The sequence below is a fragment of the Sceloporus occidentalis genome, unplaced genomic scaffold (genome assembly GCF_023333645.1).
Source record: "Sceloporus occidentalis isolate IW3139 unplaced genomic scaffold, rSceOcc1.0.p SCAF_3, whole genome shotgun sequence".
NCBI classification, from domain to species: domain Eukaryota; kingdom Metazoa; phylum Chordata; class Lepidosauria; order Squamata; family Phrynosomatidae; genus Sceloporus; species Sceloporus occidentalis.
Window position 1 is genome coordinate 103,286,915 of NW_028316983.1, and position 25,097 is coordinate 103,312,011.

General features: G+C 40.6%; 1 protein-coding gene across 3 annotated transcripts in view; it reads left to right on the plus strand.

The window, feature by feature from the left end:
- Nucleotides 1–7,220: 7,220 nt before the first annotated feature.
- ALG14 (ALG14 UDP-N-acetylglucosaminyltransferase subunit) overlaps nt 7,221–25,097 on the plus strand; it is a 50,748-nt gene continuing 32,871 nt past the window's right edge. For all 3 annotated transcript variants that reach the window (XR_016280500.1, XR_016280501.1, XM_089515692.1), the window contains exons 1-3: nt 7,221–7,378; nt 10,926–11,077; nt 20,105–20,227. Coding sequence is in view for 1 of the 3 variants with exons in the window: in XM_089515692.1 (XP_089371818.1) it covers nt 7,234–7,378; nt 10,926–11,077; nt 20,105–20,227 (420 nt within the window). In the remaining 2 variants the exon portion in view is untranslated. The remainder of the gene's footprint in view (nt 7,379–10,925; nt 11,078–20,104; nt 20,228–25,097) is intronic.

Consider the following 25,097-nt stretch of genomic DNA (forward strand, 5'->3'; position numbering starts at 1 on the left):
TCTCAGCCACCTATGAAAAAAGTTTTAGTTTCTGAATATGTTGGAATTGGCAAAAAGGACACTTTTACAACACTTTTATGAACCTCTCCCACGCTTTTATAACTGGAAGAGAACTCGAGTGCTTTGACATCATGTGGAGACAGACAAGATAAATGCAGTTCTCTCCATTTGTTTACCGGGCTGTTTTAATTCAATAAGGCTCCAAGAGGAAGAGTATACTGTATAATGAAAAAATAAGAGGATCCAAAACTGATCCTTGTAGTACCGCTACAATTACAGGAGAGGCTTTCGACACAGATCTCTGAAATGAAGCAGAGGAGGAACATTCAAACAAACAAAAATATTTAAACCAGGATAAAGTGTCCCGTTATTATTATTAATAATAATTATTAATTATTGGGAATAATAAAGGGACACTTCATCCTGGTTTAAATTATTATTTAATAATAATTATTCCCAATTAGTCCAACTATAATTGCAGGTTCTGATGATCCAAGGTGTCAAAGGCAGCCCAAAAATACATGGCTTGTCCAATTGTTTCTTTCTAGGGCTGATTGTAGACAGGAAACAAGGCAGATACTGGATTGGCTTTTTCAACAACACTGGAGCACTTTGTTAAACTATTCCTGTGGCAAATGAAGTAACTGGGCAGTGTGTACCAGAATGCTGACTATATTTGACAACTCATGGTTCCCTGGTTTGTGGTGGCAGGTGAATCTGACCATACTATCATAGAACACTGCCAAAGGGATTATGTTTTAATGATGGCCATGGTCAATATTCTGGTTGATTAACTAACGATGGTTACAAAAGCTCACGGTTTAATCCAATGCTCCAGAGAAGATATTATTTTATTTATTCTGTGTATATCCAATCTCTTTGTCCAACATAGTTGTTAAGTTGGCTTATAGTAAATACCCTATTGTTGTATTAAACCGAATAATTAAAGCAATTAAAAACTTAAACTACATTTTAAAAATTAGGAAATACAACAACAACGTGGCTGTCAAGTTGATTAACAGTAATGTTAAAAAGGTGCAAAACCTATTTTTAGATTAAATGTTTAATATTAAAGAAATTAAAAACTTAATTTAAAAAATAAAATAAAAATACAATAGCAACAATGGAGCAGCATCATACAACTCTGTTTCCATCAGTATTGCCTGATATCAGTTGGGAGAGCTAGCCTGGAAACCAGAGTAGCACTGTCCCCCAAGCTGATGCAAGGCCCAAAGCAAGTTACGTTATTGTGTATATGAGGCAGAAAATCCACCATTCCTAGCAGTAAATATGCAGTAATAACAGATTACATAAATAATAATTTGCTGCCCTTTTGTGCTATCCAAATTCTGAGCCACTTTATCTAATGGGAATTATTCTTGCCAGCCTCATGATGGAAAGGCATGCCAACACATGAATGTCTTTATTCATGTTCCAATGAATATGAAGTTGCAGTGTTTGTATAAGTGTTCAGATTATTTCTACCCCAGTGTAAAAATCACCTTCAATGCTCTTTAACATATTTTCCCATACAAGAGCCTAGAGGAACCTAGCCTCATCCCCCTCTCCCCATTAGTACTTTCTTTCTTTGGAAAACCTGAATCTCAAGAGGAGAAATCCCTGTTCACAAGGAAGCTATCCATGGTTTCAAGTGGTAAAGCTGTACCCAGGTAGAATGAACACATGCGTGTCTCTATAAACAGAGGACCATGTTCTTTTAGAAGGAGGGATGAATCAGTTCTGAGAAAAATTGTAAGATATGAGAGGAGGAAGAGACTGAGCAGAATACAAGGAGCATTTAAATAAAAAGCACTAACTAGTGAAGACTACGAACAACAGAACAGTACCTACAGTATTCATTCAACAGCACCTTTGAAACAAAAGAGTGGTAGGATAACATCTAAAGCAATTTTCTAGCCCACGGCAGTGTAGCAGCAACTGGGCCTGAGATGATACACTAAGACTAGAATATAAGAGCAGAACTGATTTATTAGACTCCATTCCCCTGATTTTTGTTTTATTTTGGATAAAATTGAATTGGTGTGTTCTTCCTATGGTCTCCTTCATTCATTCCCATTCTTTATCAAATGCATTAACGTTTTTCTTCTGTGTTTAAAATTTAATGTAGAATGGGGGTGAGACCATGTGGCCCACCTGATGTTGTCGAACTGCAACTCCCAGCATTCCTCACCACTAGCTATGTTGTCTAGGGTTGTTGGAAGGTGCAGTCCAGTAACATCTAGGGGGATGCACAATTGCCACCCTGATGTAGACTTGCATAGTACTTTTATGAATAGATAAACCCTACAGTTCTTATTTTTCCCTACTATTTGTCAATCAAGATATTGACTACTGCAACAGAGCTGTGAACCCAGAAACCCGTATAAGCACACATATACACCTCATTACATTGGGATATCTATACAAATTAATAGATCACTAATCTAGCCCTATTTAAGCATCAATTTTAAGCAGAGTTGGAGAAAAGGAATCCAAGGGGGTATAGGCCTAGCATGCTGTTCTTCAGGTTTGTTGTTAACTACCATCAAGTCAAATTTGATTTATGGCGACCCTATAAATAGGAGACTTCCAAGTCACCCAGTCACTCCAGTCATCAACAGCTCTGCTAATATCTTGCACTCAGGGCCATGGCTTCCTTGACTGAGTCTATCCACCTGTAATTCGGTCTTCCTCTTTTTCTACTGCCTGACTACTTGACCAAGTATTAGTATTAGTTAACACTAAATTTAGTTAATACTAAAACAAAAATCTGGATAGAACTTCTGTGCAGCATGTACACATGTTGCTTAGATATATGACTGTACAGACCAACAAGAGTAGGCATGGTATGGTGGCTTGAGGGTTGGACTTGGACACTGAGACACCAGGCTTCGAATCCCAGCTTGGCCATGTAAACCCACCGGGTGACCTTGGGCAAGTCACTCTCTCTCAGCCTCAAAGGATGGCAATGGCAAACCCACTCTGAAAAAACTTGCCAAGAAAACCTCACGAAAGGGTCGCCATAAATCAGAAACTGCTTGAAAACAAGCAGTAAGAACCATTGTAAGAACTACAACAACAAATTTTCCATCTTACCTTTTTCCTAGCTGTTGGACTCTCCGCATTCATCACCATAACTGAGTGTTAGAACACAGATCTCAACAGAAAAGAAGACCAGAGCTAAGCATAGGAAAAACTGCAGCCTTGAAGACCAAAGAGAAAAAGTGCACAGCTTTGGATTTGACCTTCAAGTACACTACAGTGAGTGCTAATAACTAGAAAGCACTTGTACCCTCCCTTGACAATTACTAATTTAGGATGGATGTAAGCTACACTTTTGCCACATTATCTCAACAACCAACAACACTGACTTACTTCTATTATTGTTGCAAAAGAGGACAGCACAGAAGAAATGCTGACTAGCCAAAGAAACAGGAAGCAGCAATTTTGCAAAGCTGTCATGATGAAAGGTGAGAAGGGCAAAAGCGATAATTGAGGCTATAATGCTTCAATGAAGTTGGCACACCTAACTTCATTAAAACCTATGAAATTAAGCGAACACACCTAACTCCGTATATGACTCCGTCCTTATTTGGGAGTACATCCCAATGATTTCCAGGTGTCCCGAGGTCAATGCTGCCAGCTGGAAAAAACAATTCTCTTGTTTACAGATTATCTGCAATTGGTTGCCTTTTGTGGCTGTCAGTGTGGAAATATTATGCCCAAGTGGCTTGGGTTTGTGTAGGAGGACAGGCTGATATTTTCTTCTGGAAACACACATCCCTAAGAAAGTAGGTGGAAGATCTAGTAAGGATGCAACGTCAATGCAAGTGGGAAAGACCAGGGAGGGTGGAGAAAGGTGGAAGGAAGTATAAAGAAAGAAGGAAGGCAAACAGTTTCATGACATACGTCATGAAAAATGAAATAAACAATCACATTATTAAAAATGATGCCCCCCAGAAATAAAGTGGACTTGAAGGAGCAAACCAGTAGATCTCCTTCCAAATAACCAAGGGATCTCTGATAGCTCATCCCTAAAGCACCGTCAATAGCATACCTCACAGATTGTTGTTGTTGTTACCTGCCTTTGAGTTGACCTCGATTCATCTTCTACTTTAAGACATTATTCCTAATCAGGCATTTTAAAATTGTGTTGTATCAACGCACAAGAGTAATGCACTATTCACCCCCCTCCCCATCGTCACTTCTGTCACCTGCTATATGTGGCTAATGATCTGTCTGAAGTAGAGACCCACTGCCTTCTATAGAGACACCCCATGTGAGTTAGATGTCAGTAAAATCAGGCTTCTGACTCCCAGGGGGAACTTTCCACCAAAGTAAAGGCTCTCCATTTTAGCCTATCACCATTCACGCACAGGGAGGGTAACAGAACGAGGGACAGAGAGCTAATGGGGTAAATGCATTTCCTTTCCTTGGTGCTATAGGATGTAAACACCCTATAATAAAGACAAATGAACAGGGCTTCCACTTCCCCCTAACCAAACAGTACAGAAATTGTTTCTTATTCCAATGAGACAATTTCATGGACAGTATGAAGATTCATTTTTATACAGGTGAAATTTGGATCGCTCTGGTGCTCATTCTGCATTCATTATGTGCTTTGCTGTTTTGCACAATATTTATAGGAGTTTTCCGGACTCTTGTGGGAAATGAGCAATATGGAGAGCAGTATGAGCAATATGGAGATATAAATTCCAAAAAACTAAGTGGACAGGGACAAAAAAACAATAGCAGTTCAAGGACCACTAGCCAGAGTGAGAAAAATCTTACCCTTTATATAGTTTAGAGTGCAACTCCCATAATCCCTGAATATTGCCTATGCCAGCTGGATGATGGGACTTGGACTCCAACAATATCTGGAGAGGCACAAGTTGCCCACCCATGGGCTAACAAATATTGACTCATCAATACAAATTTACACTTAGTACAGCATTATTCCTTCTGCTTTAAATGGAACGTTGTCCCATAAAAATATGGCTAGAACTGTTATCTCAGCATTATCTATGCAATTTAACAAGCTCTCTACTATGTTAATTCAGGGTTACTTCTCAGTAAGATTTATGATTTCAGCCTTACCAGAGTACCCCCAGCAAACATTCCCTGTGTCCATTCTGGTTGGGGAATTCTTGGCATTGTAATCCAAAAATAACATAACCAAGCTCTGAGTCTTACTGGAGTATAGTCCACATGGATGGGTGGGGGAAACCCTAGTTCCCTAACATCCGTGTCATGTAACTTATGAAATACACTTGTCAACAGAACATCATGCTGCAATGGACATTCCTAGATTTCCAGTTTACTGAAGATGAATAGTGTGGGTAGAGAAATCCCTGAAAAGGAGGGCAGTGGGTTGGTTAGATCACTCCTGGATGTTTATTACCATCTGGAGCAATAGAGTAACCTATTAGCAAAGTAGTCACAGGTTGCAAGGGTGAAAGATTAAAACAGGGCTACTCAAAGGGGTGTCTTGTGGACCTGCACCAGTCCATAGCGAGCTTCCAAACTACTATGTCAATACCATTATAATAAGGTGCAAATATTGTGGCATGATGTTTTGTACAGGGTGACAGTCCACCATAATCACACAGTTTGAGAAGCACTGGGTTAAAAGATAAAGCCATCAAGAGAAGTCAGAAGATAGAAGTGAACTGTCAAGGTGTGTTGCTAGATTCTTGTAACTGAGGGCCTGAACAGACAGGACAAAATAAAGCTGTTTCGGGTCACTTTGGAGGTATGCTCTTTAAATGCTGAACATGTCCTAATAGTCTGAAAGCCATGCCAAATCCACGCTCCAGTCTTAAGGACTGGAGCACAGCTTTGGTGCAGCTTCTGGCCTCTTAAAATGCGAGTGTCATTTAAACAGCATGCCTCAAAGTGACCCAATCAGCTTTATTTTGGCCTGTCTGTTCAGGCCCTCATCAAATCTCCTTCCACATATTGAAAGCACATTTCTTTCTGGGATCAAAATTTCACTCCATTAAAAAATACTGTATAGAAGCACATAAAATACAGTTGGTCCTTCTTATACACGGATTTCTTACACACAGATTCAAGCATCCACGGTTTGAAAATGTTCAAAAAAAGTATAAATTTCAAATATCAAACCTTAATTTTCCATTTTTTATAAGGGACACCATTTTGCGATGTCATTATATTTAATGGGACTTGAGCATCCATGGATTTTGTTATACGCGGGGGATCTTGGAACCAAACCCCAGCGTATAACAAGGATCCACTGTACATGGAAAATATAGAAGCAATCTTTTATTTAAAATAATATGCTGAAACACAACAAAAGAGGGCAGTGCAACTCCCACAAAACAAAGAACTACAACTGTTGGGGGATTATCAAAATCTAGGCTGCTGCCTGTTTTTTACTGCAGGATATTTCGCTCTTTTGAATCAAAGGTTTCTTCTGTTTAGGATTTCAGCCTAAAATAAAGAGGCGAGAAGCCAGGATGGTGTAGTACAGTACCACTCAAAACTTTGTTGCGATCCCGCCAAAACATTTACGTCTACATGTAGGTATCACACAACACACCCCTCAATGAAGTGTACGAATCTTTTATTTATTTTGTGTGTGTGTTTTCATTCTTGCATTTGTGTATACACTTATCCCTCCATATTTGTGCCTTTGATATTTGTGGATTTGATTATTCGCGTATTTGATTAATATGTTCTCTCTAGGAATATCTAGGTCCTCCAGCACAACTCTATGGTCAATTATAACCAAAAGTTGTACTGAAAGACCTGGAGATCCCTAGAGAATGCTCTACTAGGCATTGTAGCTTCTCCAGCGCAGTTCTATGGTCAGTGTCTGTTGGATATTTACCACTGAGTTGCACTGGAGGACCTAGTGATTCCTAGAGAGGTGTCCTCTCAGGTAAAAACATGGTGTTTCCTCTGAGGAAATATTGCCATTAAAACACTGTGTTATATATGTATCAGTACAGTGAAGGGTGCATCCACATGGAGAAATAAACCCGGGTTGGCACCGCTTTAACTCTTTGTTTGGCTCAAGGCTATGGAATTCTGGGAGTTGGAGTTTGTTGTGGGGCCCAGAGCGGACAACAAACTCCACCTCCCAGAATTCTATAGCCTTGAGCCAAACAAAGAGTTACAGCAGTGTGAGAGTAGCGAACTCTTGATCATTTTTGAGCCCTCTCGGCTCCCGTAGTGTGCTACACAGCCTCCTCTATCAATGGCCTTCCTATGAATCCCTTCCTCGCAATGCTGCTGGGGGCCGCCGTGGCCGCCCTCCTTTGCCTTCTGCTCCTGCTCTTCCTCCTCGGGCCTTTCTTCCAGAGACGGGGCCCTGCCGACGCCAACGTCAAGGTCCTGGCGGTGGCCGGCTCCGGTAAGCCTTTGGGCCTGGCAGTGGCAGAAGAGGCCGCCAGGACTACAATACCCAGCAGGCAACGCGGCCGGCTCTGTGTAAGGCGGAAGCGGGCCATCGCTGAGGCTGCTTTCGCGAGGCATGCTGGGAGCTGTAGTTTATTGTCAATGCAAAGGCCTAGGCTGGAAATACGGGGCTTGAAAGGACTCACTAAAAGAGAGAGTCTGCTTCTTTGGGGGTCTTTAAACAGAGGCTGGATGGCCACCTGTCAGGAGTGCTTTGAATATGTATTCCTGCATGGCAAGAGGTTGGACTGGATGATGGCCCTGTTTTGAGGTCTCTTCCAACTCTATGGTTCTATGAGCTTCTCTGGACTTGAGCCTACTTGCACCTGAGGAAGTGGGTTCAAGTGTTGGAAAGCTCAGGCTCCCTACCAGCTTCTCTCTTTCCAGTTAGTCTCAAAGGTGCTGCAAGAAGACCCCCTTGGCATGTTCCTTGACACTGCTGTAACTGCCCTGGCTCAGTGCTGCTAGGGAATCCTGGGAATTGTAGTTTGTTGTGACACCAGGGCTCTCTGTGGCAGAGAAGAGAAGACTAAATGTTACACAAATCTATTGTGGATTACTTTTCCTTAGAGAGACCCAGGAGTCGTGTTTGAAAAGGAAACATGGTTTATTTTCAGCTGCAGCATTTGCTCCCAGAGGAAATTCATATTCCAAATTACTGGGACCACGATTCTTCTAAAACAAATCAAGTTTTTATAGTGTTTTGAACAAAGGAAACGACAAATCACATTTTCATTGCTTACGTTGAATTAAACATTTACTATATGTTTTGTTTTACTGTCCCTAAACTGTCTCTTGCAGGATTTTCTTTATTTGGGTTATAATTATAAGTTGGGAGCCATTTCCAAATTGTTTACATTCCAAAGCAGAGAATTTGACATGACCTGCATCCTTCATCCTGACAAACTTTGCCCTCAGTTCGTTTCAGTACTATAATTTTCAACTCCTGAGCGTAAGTAAAATAAAAAAAAAAACTCACAAAACTACAATTCCCAGGATTCCCTAGCATTGAGCCAGGGCAGTTAAAGCAGTCTCATACTGGATTATGATTTTATTTTTACTCCTAAGAAACCCCTCTGAAACCCCTGGGGTTGCCATAAGTTTGCACAACACCCGAAGGTATACACACATACACAGCAAACCTATGATGGGTTTTTCTTAGCAAGATTTATTCAGAGCCGGTTTGCCTTTGCCTCCCTCTGAGGTTGAGACAATGTGGCTTCTAAGGCCAGTGAGTTTCCGTGGCCAAGCAGGGATTTGGACCCTGGTCTCCAGAGCTGTGGGCCAATGCTCAAACTAGTACACCATGCCAGGGAAGGCTGTCCTATACTAAGTGGTGGCTATGACCGTATTTGGAATACAGATCACAGCAGTGTCCTGGGAAAGGTGTACATTATGATTGCAAAATGTACCATCACATGAAGGACCTGTGCTGTGTAATCCGACCAAGGGGAATTTGATGCCCATTTTTTGATCTCTCAGCAGCTGTTGCAGACAAGGCACAAGTTTCTCCCTTTCTCAGGAGCTGACATGCTCCTTGTGTTCTGAAACACAGATTGTGTTCTCTGGGGCTGTAACGATAAAACCCAGTTCTTCCATATGTAATAGAAAAATCTAAATCCCCTACCCCTCCTAGTGGCAACAACAACATACTCTTTTAAATTCTTGGGCAGAATTGGAATCACGAATGGCAGAAAACTCCAGGCAATGACACCTGGTAGAAACTTTACTTGTCATTACTGACACACCCAAATCTATAAACTAAGGTGACTCTCTACAAATCAAGTACAGTAATGCTTTGGAGACCTGAGTGGATAAGCTTATGCTAAAAGGAAAAAAAAAAAAACAACCTCCCCAAGCATTGCAGTACTTTCCTTGAGTTTTTCAGTTGTCCTATTTGGGCTGCGGTTTTGATGGTGCTCCTCACTTGAATTTCCTACCAGAAACAGTATTCATGGTTTGCATACTTCAGGTCTTCAATACATTCTCTGGCATCTCACAATAGTATTTTTCAGTCCTGCCTTGGATGGAAAGGGACTTTTTTGAATTGCAAATCTTTCAGGCAATATGGCTAAAGCAAGTGAGGGATTGATTTAGTAGGAAGCATCTCCCCATGTTTTTACCCGTATTTTTGGTCATTAGTTTCTTTCTACAAATGACAGTAGCAGCATAGTAGCAGGGCACAATTCCCTTTAGTAAATACAGACAAAGAAGATAAAATTGACAGAATTAGAATAATAGAATCATAGAGTTGGAAGAGACTGCAAGGGCCATCCAGTCCAACCCCCTGTCATGCAGGAATTCACAATCAAAGCATCCGGACAGATGGCCATCCAGCCTCTGTTTAAAGGCCTCCAAAGAAGGGGACTCCACCACTCTCTAAGGGAGTGTGTTCCACTGTTGAACAACTCTTGCTGTCAGGAAGTTCTTCCTAATAGTGAGGTGGAATCTCTTTCCCTGTAGCTTGTATCTATTGTTCCATGTTCTATTCTCGGCAGCAAAAAACAAACTAGGATGGGGAACACCTGGCTTAAGAAGACTACATGTGAAAAAGATCTAGAAGTCCTAGTAGACCACAAGTTGAACATGAATCACCAGTGTGACGCAGCAGCTAAAAAGGCCAATGAGATTCTAGGTTGCATCACTAGAAGTATAGTGTCTAGATAAAGGGAAGTAATAGTGCTACTGTATTCTGCTTTGGTCAGGCCCCGCCTGGAATATGGTGTCCAGTTCTGGGCACAACAATTCAGAAAGGATGTTGACAAGCTGGAGCATGTCCAATGGAGGGTGACTAAAATGTTGAAAGGCCTGGAAACCATGCCCTATGATGAGCAATTTAGGGAGCTGGGTATGTTTAGGCTGGAGAAGAGAGGGTTAAGAGGTAATATGATAGCCCTGTTTAAATATTTGAAGGGGCATCATATTGAGGATGGAGCATTGCAAACATCTTATAAAGATACATCATATTTTAGCCGTAGCTAAAGAATGTTAATATGAAATTCTACCCAACCTATTGTGAATTCAAAAGCTTGTAGATTCAGAGGATAATCTGTGAAATGCCTGATCATATAAAGATTGTATGTGAAATGACAGAAGAATTCTGTCTATGCTGTTTGACAGGTTATTGCTCCATCGTTACCTGCCAGTCACCACTTGATATCATGATCACCAAGAGATGAACATGCTTGTGTGTTCCAGGCCAGTGCTGAAGGTAGCAAATCACATAGGCCCCATACAGACAGGCCATAATAAAGCTGCTTCGGGCCACTTTGGAGGTATGCGGTTTAAATGATGCATGTGTCCTAAGAGTCTGGAAGCTACATAAAAGCTGTGCTCCAGTCCTTAGGATTGGATCGTGGCTTTGGTGTGGCTTCTGGACTCTTAGGATGCATGTATCATTTAAACAGCATACCTCCAAAGTGGCGGGAAGCAGCTTTATTTTGGCCTGTCTGTATGAAGCCAAAGTTACTAACTTAAACTAACTTTGTTTCTGAAATTTTCAGGAGGACACACCACAGAAATCTTGAGGCTACTCAATAGCCTCTCCCAAGCATATTCTCCAAGGCATTATGTTTTGGCTGATTCGGATAAAATGAGTGAAGACAAAATCCGTTCTTTTGAACAAAAAAGAGCAGAAATGTTCTCCAATTCCTTGGTAAGTTGCTGTTGGTATTTCTTAATATTTTGGTCATTTAAATTGCTTGTCAACATAAATTGTTTCTTAATAAGATCTCCAGAATGTATTATATCTGTCAGTTCCAAGGGCCTCACTGTAATCAGTTGAATGAAATATTTTATTCCTTATCTTTAATAAACTGTATATTTTTCTTCCATAACACAGACTAACCATACGTTTGGTTCCCCTCCTCGTCTATGCAAGATAACCTCTGACTGTAGAGATGCCATATGTTTCCTGATTAATATGTTCAACCTCCCCATGTAATAAAATGTGCATTTAAAGTGACTGTATGGATCATGGGCAATTAATATGTAAGTGGGCAATATTCACATTAATTGCTTAATGAATAAATGTTTAGGTACACAACATGTACATTGACAAAGAAATAAATCAGTATTTCTGACCAACATGCACATTACCTTGCTGACCGTGGGCACCAATTACACTACCCCCCCCCCCCAAACACCCTGTATACATGATGCAGGACCAAAGCCCTAAATCAAGTGCAGACTGTCTTCATGAGGGAAGGCCAGTTCTGCACCAAATCCGCTGAATCCCTGTCTATATTGGATTTTTAAAATGTACCTTCTATTCTGGATTATGTAAGAAAATCCAGAGCCCTCCACAGCAACACCAGGTGGCTGTTTACACATACATCATACTGTGTTGCCTGTCGCCTTTATTGTTGGTGCAGATCACTCCCTCTGAGGTCAAAATGAGGCGCCCAGACATGTGATTGATGTTGGGCACCTTGTTTCTGACCGCAGAAGGAGTGACTTGTGCCAGCAGTGGGAGCGCCAGGTAACACAGGACACATGTATAGACAGCTGCCCAGTGTCGCTACAGGGTGCAGAGATAACAGGAGGAATCCAGGGCATCTCTGAGGCCAGAATACTCTGGGAGCAGCCCAGAGTGTTCTAGCTGGTGTACATGAGCCCCTTGTTTCACTTTTGCCAGCTTCACATACATTTACCAGGCAATGTGTGAAATACCACACATGTCATGAGAAGGTACAGCTTAATAGAAAATACAATAATGCTGGTAAAGGTAGAGGGCAGAAGAAAGAGAGAAATACCATACTCCAGATGGATAGACTCACATCTGGGAGATCATGGGCTGAGCCGAAAGGTAGAGGATAGGGGGGCTTGGTGACCTCTTATTCACAGGGTTGCCATGAGTCAAGGTCAGCTTGAAGGCAGCTAACAACAGCAACAACACAATGGAGAGATATGCAGTCAGGAAGGGTTTTCTTTCTAGTTTCAGTTGGAATGGCTAGCACTGTTGAATAAAGTTGCTTTTCCATTTGTTTGATAAATTTGCATTGAAAGGGGGCTGTTCATCTTCAGCACACATCAGTAAGTTCAAAGACACATTCAGCTCGCCTGCCTTTACATCTGCTTTCATATAATATGATGAATCATAAGCATATCCGTCTACTACCAACACTTGCAGAACTCAAAAAAGTTACTCTTTGGATTACAGTTCCCAGAAACCCCAGCCAGCATAACCAATGGCAAAGCTGCTGGGAGCCGTGGTCCAAAAAAGGGGAACTTACTCAAATCTGCTTTTGCACAGTCTTCCTTTAGCACCTGGTTAGCCATATTGTAAACACTTAGTGGGCTTGCATAGCAAGCCCTAGGATTGAGGTGTTACATGCACATTCCTAACTTTGTATCTGACTTCAGCACACATCTGAGTAATGGTTAAGCTTCATTGCAGCTTTGCCAATGGCTTTAATCTGTTCACTGTGGGATTGATCCAATTCCCAATCCAGTTTGTACAGCAATGAGAAACTTAGGGGCAGGGGGAACCACACAAAGAAATCTTTCTTTTCAATCTCTTGCTACGTGTAATAATAGCAAAAAAGAAAGAAGGGTTGAATTTACTTGATACGATCTTTTGTATATGTATATTAGCACCCATCTGTTTTCTTTTAAGTATCTAACAAGTCCTGTGTAACCAAAACTCTAGGATATGAAAGTTATGTTTGACTTGGACTAGCTTCTGAAGGTTTCCGTTTTTGCTGTTGTTACATGCTATATTTGTTTGTTGGTTTTTTCCTTGAAAAACGTTCTTCAGGCATGCACTTCTCTCTGCCAAAGTGTCCTTTACTTTGTAACAATTAATATTGCTTGAGACTGTTTGGTTGACTTTTGTTTCCTGTTCCCATCTGATCTAGTTCCTGTCAAATCCTAAGGGCTGGGCCTTCAGTGAGAACTGAAGTAATTGATCTCCATTACAGTTCTGTCTTAGATCTCAAAGATGGAGTTTTTATTCCCATCTATATATACAGCTATAAAAATATTAAAAAGCTATAAAAGAAAAAAGCTTTTTCTTATATGTACTGTTTGGCATGGAAATAGAACAAGGAAGTCTCCATCTGCCCCCCTTCCACATAATGTAGAAAAAATATTACTGGTATCTGAGTAAAATGAAATGAAGTGAAAACAAAAATGGAAAACAGCATAGAGGCTAGGATATCTGAAAGACTGCTTTCTCCCTTATGGGCCTGTCCAGAAACACACTGCAGAAATAATCCAGTTTGAAATGTTTGAACTATTTTTCATTGGGTTTTACTTATTTATTTGATGTGTTTAAAGTGTTTTTTAAAATTATGCATTGCCTTGGGGGGCTGGTGAGTTGAGTGGGCAAAATAATTGCCTTGTGATAGAATAGAATTTCAAGATGTTTATTTAAATGTATGACAAAAGCTTTCACCTGATTCTCAGTTGAGTTTTCTGTTGAGTAGCTCTTAGCTTTAGGTTGACTAATCATAAGTTTTAATCACTTAATTGTAGATATGTCTATAGAAGAAAACAGCTGTGAGGTCCCAGGAAAGAGGCCGAGTACAGGTTGAGTCTCCCTTATCCAAAATGCTTGTGATTTTTGGATTTTGGGTTTTTGTTTTAAATTTCAGAATACCTTTCATTTGGCTGTAACCCTGCTTACCATTAGTCCCCTGACATATTAGCTCCAGGACATACGGACATACAGACCTTGAAAGGAAAAAAAAAGATTCCCCATCTTGTTCTAGATCAGAGGTGAGCTTGGTCCAGAACCCCGGGGGCCACAGTGCCTGGGTTTTTGGCTCCTCTGGAGCAAGAAAGGGGCATAGCATGCTATTCCACTTGCCATTTCTGGTGACCAAAAGCGACAGCATGTCACTGCAGATTGCATTTTGGCTGTGGATAGGAACTCCAGTTTTCGGGTAGGGAACCATTTTCAGTGAAACTGTAACAGGTTGCCTCTGTGTGTATTTGTGCTTACCTAGTCTGAGCAATGGAAGGGGAAGGAGGAAGGATCATAATAGTGTCTACCGCTACCTCATGTCACAGTGGGAAGAATTACCTTATAATGTCTTTTGTATTTTCCCCAGAATTTCTGATGTGCGGTATCTGAATTGGTCACTTGAGGGAACGAGAGAGCGTTTTATCCTCTTTTCCAATGGTACAATAATAGCAATAGTGCTAACTTCTTAGCAACAAGTAACTTGTCAAGTTGCCTTTCTGAATAGCAGTAACAGTAACAATCAGGCTCCCCTGCCTGATTTTGTGACCAGGAGAGCCCCCTGCATATGTGTGCCTGCATATTACCAAAACAGATGGTCCATCATGTAAATAAGTCTACAAATGTTAATAACATCAATTAATAACTAGCCTGCTGGTGGGTCTGTGGAGAAGAAGAGTGCTTTCCTTTTGGGGTGGTTTATCTGCTTGCTCTTTGGAGCACAGAGGAGGGACAGAGTGTTCCATTCCTCCTTCAGCCTCAACACTTTGGAAGAGCTGATTGTACCAGGTCCATTCTTCTTTCCTCAGCCGCCAGGTAATTTGACAATGACAATACTACACATCTAATAATCCCTCATTTTCTGTTAGTAGGTGAACACACTTACATGATATCTGCTGGTGTCCTCATAGATCTCTGGATCTGGACTATTCTATCTGAAATTATATTTCAAGGTGCAAAATGACGTAAAGATTATAACACAGTGGTAAACCAGACCTCCAGATTTAGTCCAGGTAACAACAGAGAAGATTTACAGCATTTTTCTCACCAGCATTACTAAAATTCCTGCTTATAGTTGTTTGGTTAAAACATTCCAAAGGCTAAGACTGAACATTCTTAGCATATATAAGAGGGAAATAAACAGAAAAACAGAGGCTTGGATGGGAGTGAGAGCTGGCAGCTAAGGCATTATCTGTTATCTCTGGCCTTTTTTAAAAAAAAGATTAAGCCATATTCTGGAGTATGGAAAGCTAATCTTTTAAGACAAAATACTGTAACTATGATTGCAAGATGCTGGGACAAACCCAGCATTGGGCACTGTTATATATTTTTCTGCTAATCAAAGCAAAACTTTCATTAAGTCACTTAGAATACAATGAAGCTGGTTGAAATATGTGTTTCAGTTAGAGAATTCTCTGGGTCTCTTCCAGCACTGTGGAAAAGATGGCATACGTTAAAGATGTTTAGTAGATGGGAGGTGCTGGTTCAGAGCAGAAAGCACCCACATCATCTTAGAGATTGCCTGCAGGAATATGCCACAGTGTGGTCCAATTATGCTGTAATTAGGAACATGGCATTGGTAGCTACTCTGCAGTGGTTGTCTTTTGTGGACATGAGAATGTAGCCGTCTGTACTTCAGCATGTCAGCTAAAGTTCTTGACCAGACAGTAAAGTTGGAGGACACCATAACGGGATTTTTCCATTCTTGAAAAGGTGCCAGAGAAGCCTGGGTTGCATACGGGCTGCCTCCTGCCCTGGCATGGGGCAGTGCGGTAAGATCCGTCGGAGATGGATACAAACAGCATGTAACCTACACCTGTTTTCCCATGCGATAATCTCCTGAGACTCTGGGAGACCAGGGTACGAATCCTGGTTTGGCCATAGAAACCTGCTGGCTGACTTTGGGCAAGTCGCACACTTTCAGCTCCAGAGGAAGGGAATCACAACCCCCCTCTGAAGAAGCTTGCGAAGAAAACCCCATGGTAGGTTTGCCTTAGGGTCACCATAAGTCAGAAACAACTTGAAGTCACACAACAATTGTGGGATTACAGTACAGAATGTATATATGCAGTATAACTTTCATGCTTGGTTACTTTCCCCCCCTATTTTTATTTCTTAGTTGCTTTCTTATTATGTATTTTTGTTAATCTATCATTGTGTTACTTATGCAGTAGTCTTGCTTGTGAGAATATTTGTAGAGACATCTTGTAGCACCTTTGAGACTAACTAAAAGATTCTACAAACTAATACAGCTACATCTTTGAATTCTTCTATTATGATAATATTGTTCCTGTTAAATGATTAGGAGCATTTATGTATCATAGAGATGAAGGTTTGTTCTCAGAACTGGTTGCTGTAAATATTCTCCATACTTTTCAAAACTTATTGTTAAAACAAATAAATACACACTACTAAAAAAGAAAAAAATGCAATTACTATTTACACTTGCAGACAATAAACACATACTTATAATTAATATACTAACAATAGACACCATAAAAGACTTTTAACTTTCTTCTGCCATGATTGTTAATTTAATCCTCCCCATTTCCTCTTATCATATGATGCTGATGTTGTTGTGCATCTTCAAGTAATTTCAACTTTACGATGATCCTAAGGTTATCATGGGGTTTTCTTGGCAAGTTTCTTCAGAGAGGGTTTGCCATTGCCGTCCTCTCAGGGTGAGAGTGTGTGACTTCCCTAAGGTCATCCAGTGGGTTTCCATCACTGAGCCAGAATTTGAACCCTTGTCTCCAGAGTCACGGCCCAACACTCAAACCTCTACGCCACTCTGGCTCTCTTATATATTATATCTATTATGTATTATATTGAATATTATAATATTATATAATATATCTGTTATAAATGATATAATATCATACATGGCTAAGCAATTAAATAATTCTACTTTAACATTTCTAATCCACAAACTGTGATCTTAGCTTTAAACTTCCAGTTCTTACTTTATCTGTTTTAGCATCAGTTACTAAAACTAATTACCATTGTATCACCCTCTTCTGTATATATTCTATAAATAATTTCCATTGTTTCAAAAAATATGTTTAGATTTTTCTCTAATCAGAGGTATCTAATCTGTGAAGAAGACCCTTTCGGTCAAGATGAATATTATCCAGAAATTCATTGTATTGTATATATGATTTGATTATATTGTCCTATATGTTGTATTTTTTATTATATATATGTTTTGAGTATAGTATAGTATAGTATAGTAATAATACTTAGTAAGGTAGAAGGCACTAGGAAAAGAGAAAGGCCATATTCCAGGCTCAAGCAAAGAGGCCATGGCTCTGAATCTGCAAGGTTATTCACACTGTGAAAATAATCCAGGATGAATCCGACTTGAATCTCTATTGTTCATTCACATCCCGAATGCACCCAATTAAGTTTGGAGGGGCTGCTAAAAAAAACCACTCAACCTGCGATAATCAATATCAGGTTTTCCCCCGAGTTTTTAAAAAAGATCCTCATCATCGGTAGTGTGAATAACTGATGCGAATAAACCCGGGATATAACGCTGCATGTCTTCAACATGTTCAAAATGCATTCACATTGTTGGCTCCATCTTAATGCAAATGTTTGCACCTGTGAGCAACTGAAGTTGCAAAGATGTGCATCGATGCAGTTCCATAATGTGAATAACAAACCCGGACTGTATGAGTGAGATGATTTGCATCGTTGCACTAAAAATGATCCCTGCAAGACCTTAGTAGGATGGTTGATGATAGGAGGGACTCATTGTTATGGTTGCCATGTGTCGAAGTTGACTCAATTTGACAGCAGTTAATAACAAACAAAAATAGTATTCTATATGTTGTATATGTTGGGAATACATTATTCTATTCTTATAATCTCACTTGTTTTTGATATGGCACCTCTGTTGTTTTTTCTGTTGTGATTACTCACCAATATTTGCTTTCTTTGTTGTTATTTCTGTTTACTGTGGGAACCAAATGCTAGCCTAGCTAGGTGGCCTTTGTTCTAATCGAGCAAGGATTTTCATATGTTCTGCTGTTTACCACTTCAACACAAGGATTAGGTGCATATACATAGCACCATGCTTGTAGGTGGCCACCTTCAGAGCCGTGACATTTCAGGTGCCTTCCAGGTATGGGCATAACCCAAGAGAGTGCTATCACAGCTGCACATCTCTTTTGAGGTTCCCATTGCATACAGAGTAGTAGGTTAGATAGACATTTGATGTTCTGAAATAGCAATTTGTATATTCTTGTTTCACCTTAATCATAATTTGGAAAGATGTAAAACAGATCTTGAAATAATTCTCTGCAGTAAAATCTAACATCCTCCACTGAGTACTGCCGGTGAAAAATGTGGCTGAGAATGGTCAAAACAGGACATTTTAAAAACCTCATGTAGTTAATGTAATGCAAGGGTGAAAGGAAGGTTGAATCTAATGATAGATTTTGGGGTCATTTGCTGTCAGTGGTCAAAAATTTCTGATTCCCAGATATTTAACGACAGCAGCAATGAAATGACTTGTCCCACCTCACTTGTGATCTTTGGGATAATTAGGGGTGTTCTTGTGTGTGAATGTAATGTGCATTCAGTTTTGGTATGGAAAGCAAATTCCTAAACTCAGGATATGTTCAAAGGTACCCTGTTCTTGAATTCAAAGCCAAGAAGCCTTTGAACTCTACTGTTATGTGGCTAACAGTGCATATTGTTGTCCACCAGGTGGGGCACTGAGATAACAGTTCAGGTACTATGCCTGCTATTTAGTTGAGTCCTGTTCAAAAGCAAGGCAAGGAACATCTATTTTGCATTTTGAAACTAGTTTAATAATAATTTCTCATCAGTTCCAGCTTTGTTAAAAAAAACCTTTAAGATGTTACTAAATAGAATTTTTCTTCTAACCCATGAAGAGGGTGTTATCATTCATTTCCATGCTGTTCACAGATAGGCAAGTGGAGAAGCCTTGTCTTTCAAGGTCAGAATGCTAACCTCTTAGAAGGCCAGCAAAAAGTAAATGCCAAGCAGTCCAACATGGATCAAAAGAGGTGAAGTGTAAACCTTTTTTTCTCCAGGAAGAGACAACTTCCAGGGGGTCCATTCCAAACACGTTGGATGCCACACAGATGCATATTTGCCAGTGAGCACCACTGAAGTGCCCACTAGTACCAAGGTTGTCACTGAAATGTCACTGTACAGCCCACAAAAATGGCCAACACAGACTTCCTTGTGGGCTGTATGTTGCAAATCCTTGCCTGACTCCATCAGCAGCACAAAAGCCAAGCAGGCTAAATGAACAGGATGGGCACTCTTCATCCACTGATTTGTCTGCATGGTGTTTCTTGTTGCGTTCTAGATACTAGTAGTGAGCTGTTAAATACAGACATGTTCTTTGCTAGCCATGGTCCTTAATTTTGTACCTACCTCAGCCTTAGATCTTGAGGCTGTAACTAAACTACCTAACTATTATAATCATTTGTTGGGGTGCTGCTTTGGAGGGTGGGGAAAACCCTAAGGAAGATGACAGTCTATTTAGGTTAACTTCGGGATATGTGGAAATATCTCCTGTAGTTAAGGATGTACTGTGGAGTCCATTCAAAATAACAGGGCTGGCCCTACTAGCACATGTTGGGGGTGGCAACAACGTGATGTAGAATGATGTGTGCCACGTATTTTGCCTTAAGCTAGTCTGCTGCTTTGAGGTGTTGTGGAGGATGCTCTCACATCATCAGTGTTAAAAAAATCCATCTGTCAGTCTAATGGGCTTTTTTACATGAAATAGGAGGGAACAACATTGTGTTCTTTTCCTCTAGCAAAATAAGGTCTTGGGTTAGCCTTACAAAACAATAAGCTCAACCCAGCAGGAGCTTCTCCTGTGTTTATTCCTGATTGTGAAGATGGGAGGTTTACTGGACTACAACAATAGAAAAACATAGTACCTTTATGGAATGTGCTAATACTAGAATGATTCCTCTGTGTAAATTTGTCTATTTCTCTCATTTTTCGAAGTTCACCCTCCATCGCATTCCTAGAAGTCGGGAGGTTCGTCAGTCGTGGAGCTCTTCGGTATTAACAACTATGCATTCCATGTTTTATGCTCTTCCTTTGGCCTTCAGACTCAAACCAGATTTGGTATGTAAAACAGTCTGGGTGGGGTGGGGGGTGGGGTGGGAATGAATAAATGCTAGTTTGTTCCAAAGGGAAATTGCTGTGGAGATAGCAAACATCACATGTATATACTTAGAACTCTATCTATCTATCTATCTATCTATCTATCTATCTATCTATCTATCTATCTATCATCTATCTATCGCAGATCCTGACATGGTTTAGACATCATGCTAACCAGCGGTATGCAACCTAGTGCTCTCCAAATGACTACAGGTTGTATAATCCCTTGCCACTGGCTGTGCTGACTGGGACTTTTGGCATTTGTAGTCCAAATCCAAAGCCTGTCTCTGCACTGAATCTTATTTAACATGAGAAGAATGAGCCATACCAAGCCTCAAATGTGCCCATCTCCCCTTTCAGCATGACCACTAGGAGGAGTTTGGTTCTTACTTACCCAAAGATTGTCACATTGTCTTAATCTAACATTTCGGTTACTCTTAATACTGATTTGTTTGAAACAAGCCAATGTCAAACCATATTTGACCTTACACTACACTATGGTTAATGGAAATTGGAAGCAAGCATTTCTGATCTCTCCTTTTCAGCAGTGCTACAGTGACAGAGGAATTGTGGAGAGCCTGCAGTCCCAAAGTTGATTTCAGCTTGTTGTCCTCACACTAAAGTTATGCAACTGATTTTTTTTTCCTGAAGGGAAATCTGCTACATGGCTCTCATTCAACATTACACTTGTCCCTCCACATTCGCTGGGGTTAGGGGCACAGGGCTGCCATGAATGTGAAAAAACCACAAATAACAAAAACACTATGTTTTTAGCTGAGAGAACACCTCTCTAGGAAACTCTAGGTCCTCCACTGCAATTCTGTGGTCAACATTTGCCAGATATTGACCACAGAATTGCTCTGGAGGAGCTACAAATACCTAGTTGAGTGTTCTCTCTAGGAATCTCTAGGTTCTTCAGTGCGACTTTTGTTTAAAGCTGACTATAGAGTTGTGCTGGAGGACCTAGATATTCCTAGAGAGTATATATAAATAAAATCTGTGAACAATCACATCCGCAAAAGTGAAAGCCATAAATGTGGAGAGATGAGTGTATAATTTCCATTTTAGGCATACCAATATCATATCAGGAAGTACTGTATCTGGGGATGTAGAGCAGTGTTTGGAAGGATTATATGTGAGGTGCCTTCTTTTCAGAAGAGGAAGTAAATGAGACAGCGGCCTGTTACAGACAGCCAAAATAAAGCTGCTTCGAGTCACAGTGGAGGTATGGTGATTCAATGATGCATGCATCCTAAGAGTCCAGAAGTCGCACCAAAGCCACGCTCCAGACTGGAGCATGGCTTTGGTGTGGCTTCTGGACTCTTAGGACGCATGCATCATTGAAACACCATACCTCCAAAGTGACTCGAAGCAGCTTTATTTTGGCTGTCTGTAACAGGCCTGCGTAACACTTCTTTACATTGGCTCTGTGCTTTCATCATCCTATGTGAACATAATAGGGGCAAGATCTGCCTCTGTTGCACAGAAGAGGAAAACAGATGTCTCAAGCAATATATCTCTTCTGCTACTATTTGAGCTATCCTCTGACTACTGAAATCTACAGGCTATGAATGGAATGTACCAGTGGGTGACATTCTTTAATAGTGGATTGAGAACCAATAAGATTACATTGGGTGGCATAGTCAAAAACAGTAGCAAATCCTTGTGGGTATTTGCATCTCTTTTCTTCAGTATTTTCCCACTCACCATTCTCCACTTCAAGCTTCATACTAAGTTGTTACACCACTTATGCAAATAACTGAATAAATGACCCCGTAGAAGTAGTCAGAGTTTGGAAAAGTTACTTTTGGGGGATCATAGCTCTCAGAACCCCTCCCCCCAACTCACATAGCCTCTCAACATACAGGTTGGGGGATTAGGGGACTTGTACTCCAAAACATAAAGTTTCCAATCTCTGGAAGTAGATTTAAGTATCTTCAGTTCTTTACTATCTTCATATCATCAGTTGTTGAGAACTGAAAAGTTTGCACACATTCTGGGACTTTAGTTAATGCTCACTTGCAGATTTTGTTTTATTTTGTATATAATAATAATTAATTAATAATTTGTTTTATTTATATACCGCTATTCCAAAGATCATAGCGGTGAACAGCAAGTAAGCTAATTAGCAAGTAAGCTAATTTGCCCCCAACAGTCTGGCTACTCATTTTAGCAACCTCGGAAGGATGCAAGCCTGAGTCGAGCTTGGGCCCTTTTGCTGGTCTTGAACTCGCAACCTTGTGGTTTTGAGTGAATGGCTGCAGTACAGGCATTTAACCACTGCGCCACTAGGGCTCATATATGCAGTGAGTCAGTGGTTAAGATGCTGACTCTGACAATTGCAAGATTGTCAGGTTGGCATTTCAAGAGTCAAGTGCTGTATGATGGAATGAGCTCCTGTCACTAGTCCTAGCTTCTGCCAACCTAGCAATTTGAAAGCATGTAACAGTGCAAGTAGATAAATAGGTACCATTTCGGTGGGGAGGTAACAGCATTCTGTGTAGTCATGTTGGCCACATGATCACAGAATTGTCTTTGATGATACTGGCTCTTTGGCTTAGTAATGGAAGTGAGCATTGCCACTTACAGTCGGACACAACTTGACAACCTTGTCAAAGGGGAAACCTTTTACCTTTTACCTTTTTAAATGAAATCAGCAACTCAAGGCCTTGGGACCAAATCTAATTGTCTAAGGAGTGCCATTTTCTCCTCCTCCACCATCTGCCCAGGGACAAAAGAAGTGTATGGAGACAAGATTGTTTATGGGGTTGGCTGGAGCCCTGATCCAACACTCTCTGCACTTTTTTTTAGTAGTTTTTTCATAAAGTAAGTAGATGACCTGGTCTCTTAAACGAAACAGTGGTCTTTGTGATCCTATTTCTGCTGTCCCCCATGTCGCCCATTCCTATATATTGATTTTCTCTTTTCATTAAAGAGGAAGTAAAACGCCTCAGTTAAACAAAAAAAAACAAAAAAAGCAATCTTTATGAGCTGAGTACATTAGAGCATTGCCTTGTTACAGTGGTGGCTTCATTTAATTAGCATCAATGGTATTGAGTTTCCATCATAAGGGAAATTGTCTAGATAATCAAATAGAGCAGTACATTACTGAAGGAGATGATGTGTAAAAGTCAAAGGAGAAAGGGTACCATGGGGTAACCTAATTGTTGCATAAGTCAACCAGTCCTTTGGTAAAAAATAATTGTGGCATCGACTGGAAACAGCAGTGACCAAGTTTGCTCTTTTAGTGAGCAAACTTGTTTGTAGATGTTTTGCTTGAAAGAGCAGCGCCAGAATATAGTGTGCAGCCAGTATTCCTCATGAACTTTGCACTGAAGTTGCATGTCTGTGTGTATGTTTTAAGTAGTGTGGTGGCTATTGATGCACCTATGGCTATGAAGATAATGGATAGCAGTTTTGACAGTGGATGCTGAAACTGCGAATACACTGTGCTTACAAGACACATCAACAGCTGTTAGGTATTTTGACTCCCAGTGTTTTCTAAGCTGGTTGATAAGACAGTGTGTATGATGGGTAAGAATGTGAGCTGCAAATCAGAATTCGCCTGTTCAGATTTGTAGTCAGCTATGAGTTGCCTGGGTATCTCCAACTGGGGACTGAGGAGGAATTCATATTCCCGAATGGACTTGCCTGGTCCTTATTTTGCATACTAATTTGTAGATTGGCCCATTTCAGAGTTACACTGCTACTGAATTCCATGTCAAGATAGCCCAATGGCTAACTCTCTCGTTTTTCTTCTTCCTTTTCTTTTTTTCTTGGAGTTTTCTGCTTGCAGGTGTCAGTTGCATGGAGTGGCCAATGTGTGTTACTACTACATGGAATTCCCTATGAAAGTGATGGGAGAGGATGATGTGCCATCACTCTTGGGGAGATTGTATGGGGAAGAAAACACATGGCTGCTTCCAAGGATCCAGGCAACAAGCCATGCTTTTTCTACATAACATTCCAAGTAGGCTTCCAGAAAGGCTGTGCAGAAAAAAACACTGCTGCTTCTATAAGGACAGCCATGTTTTCCCGCATGCAGTCTCACTTGAGCAGCAGCACATCATTGGGTTCTATCACTCTCAGGAGGAGTAGCAACTATACTTTTGACACACATAGCAGACTAGTGTTTGGAGAGATGAAGAGTAGCCCTTAACCTATCTCTTATGTACTTCTAAAGAATTTTCAAAACAATCAATTATTACTTTTGTACAATTTTCCCACTGAGCAATTCATACAGAAGTAGGACATAATGGTGACCATATGCAAAATGAGTACAACCCACATTTAAGACAGTTCTGTCCCTCCCTCCCATGAGGCTGTGAACAATCAGCTGTCCTTTCTGCTGCTCCTGTTTTCATATTTGCAATAAAGAGCTGTCATTGCCATTTCAGTAATGATTGCTGAAATAATGACCCTGTTCACACAGAGCTGTGAGGTATAGTTCCAAAGAATGTGGAGTTTTGGAGAATTCACTGGGAATCCCAGCAGGCTGGTTTGTGCATGGAGCCTTTTGCCCTGCTTGGCTCCTCCTGAGCAGAAGTAGTTGAAGCAGAGACAGGCCAGGAGTGGTCACAAGTGACTCACTGTGAGTTTAGAAAACCTTTCCTCTGTGGCTGTTGTCCTCTGATCCCAATCTCCTACCCTTACAAGGATGGAGCTGCTCCCTATTTCCCATGAGGTTGAGAATGTAAAGCTCTATCTGGCTCATACTCTTTTCCTTCATGCAGTACCAAGCTAATCCAGAAGGTCTTTCCGTTTGGTTAAAGATCTTGCTTAAATGGTTTTAGGGAGTTTGGAAAAAGATTAATCAGTTTAAAAGGGAAGC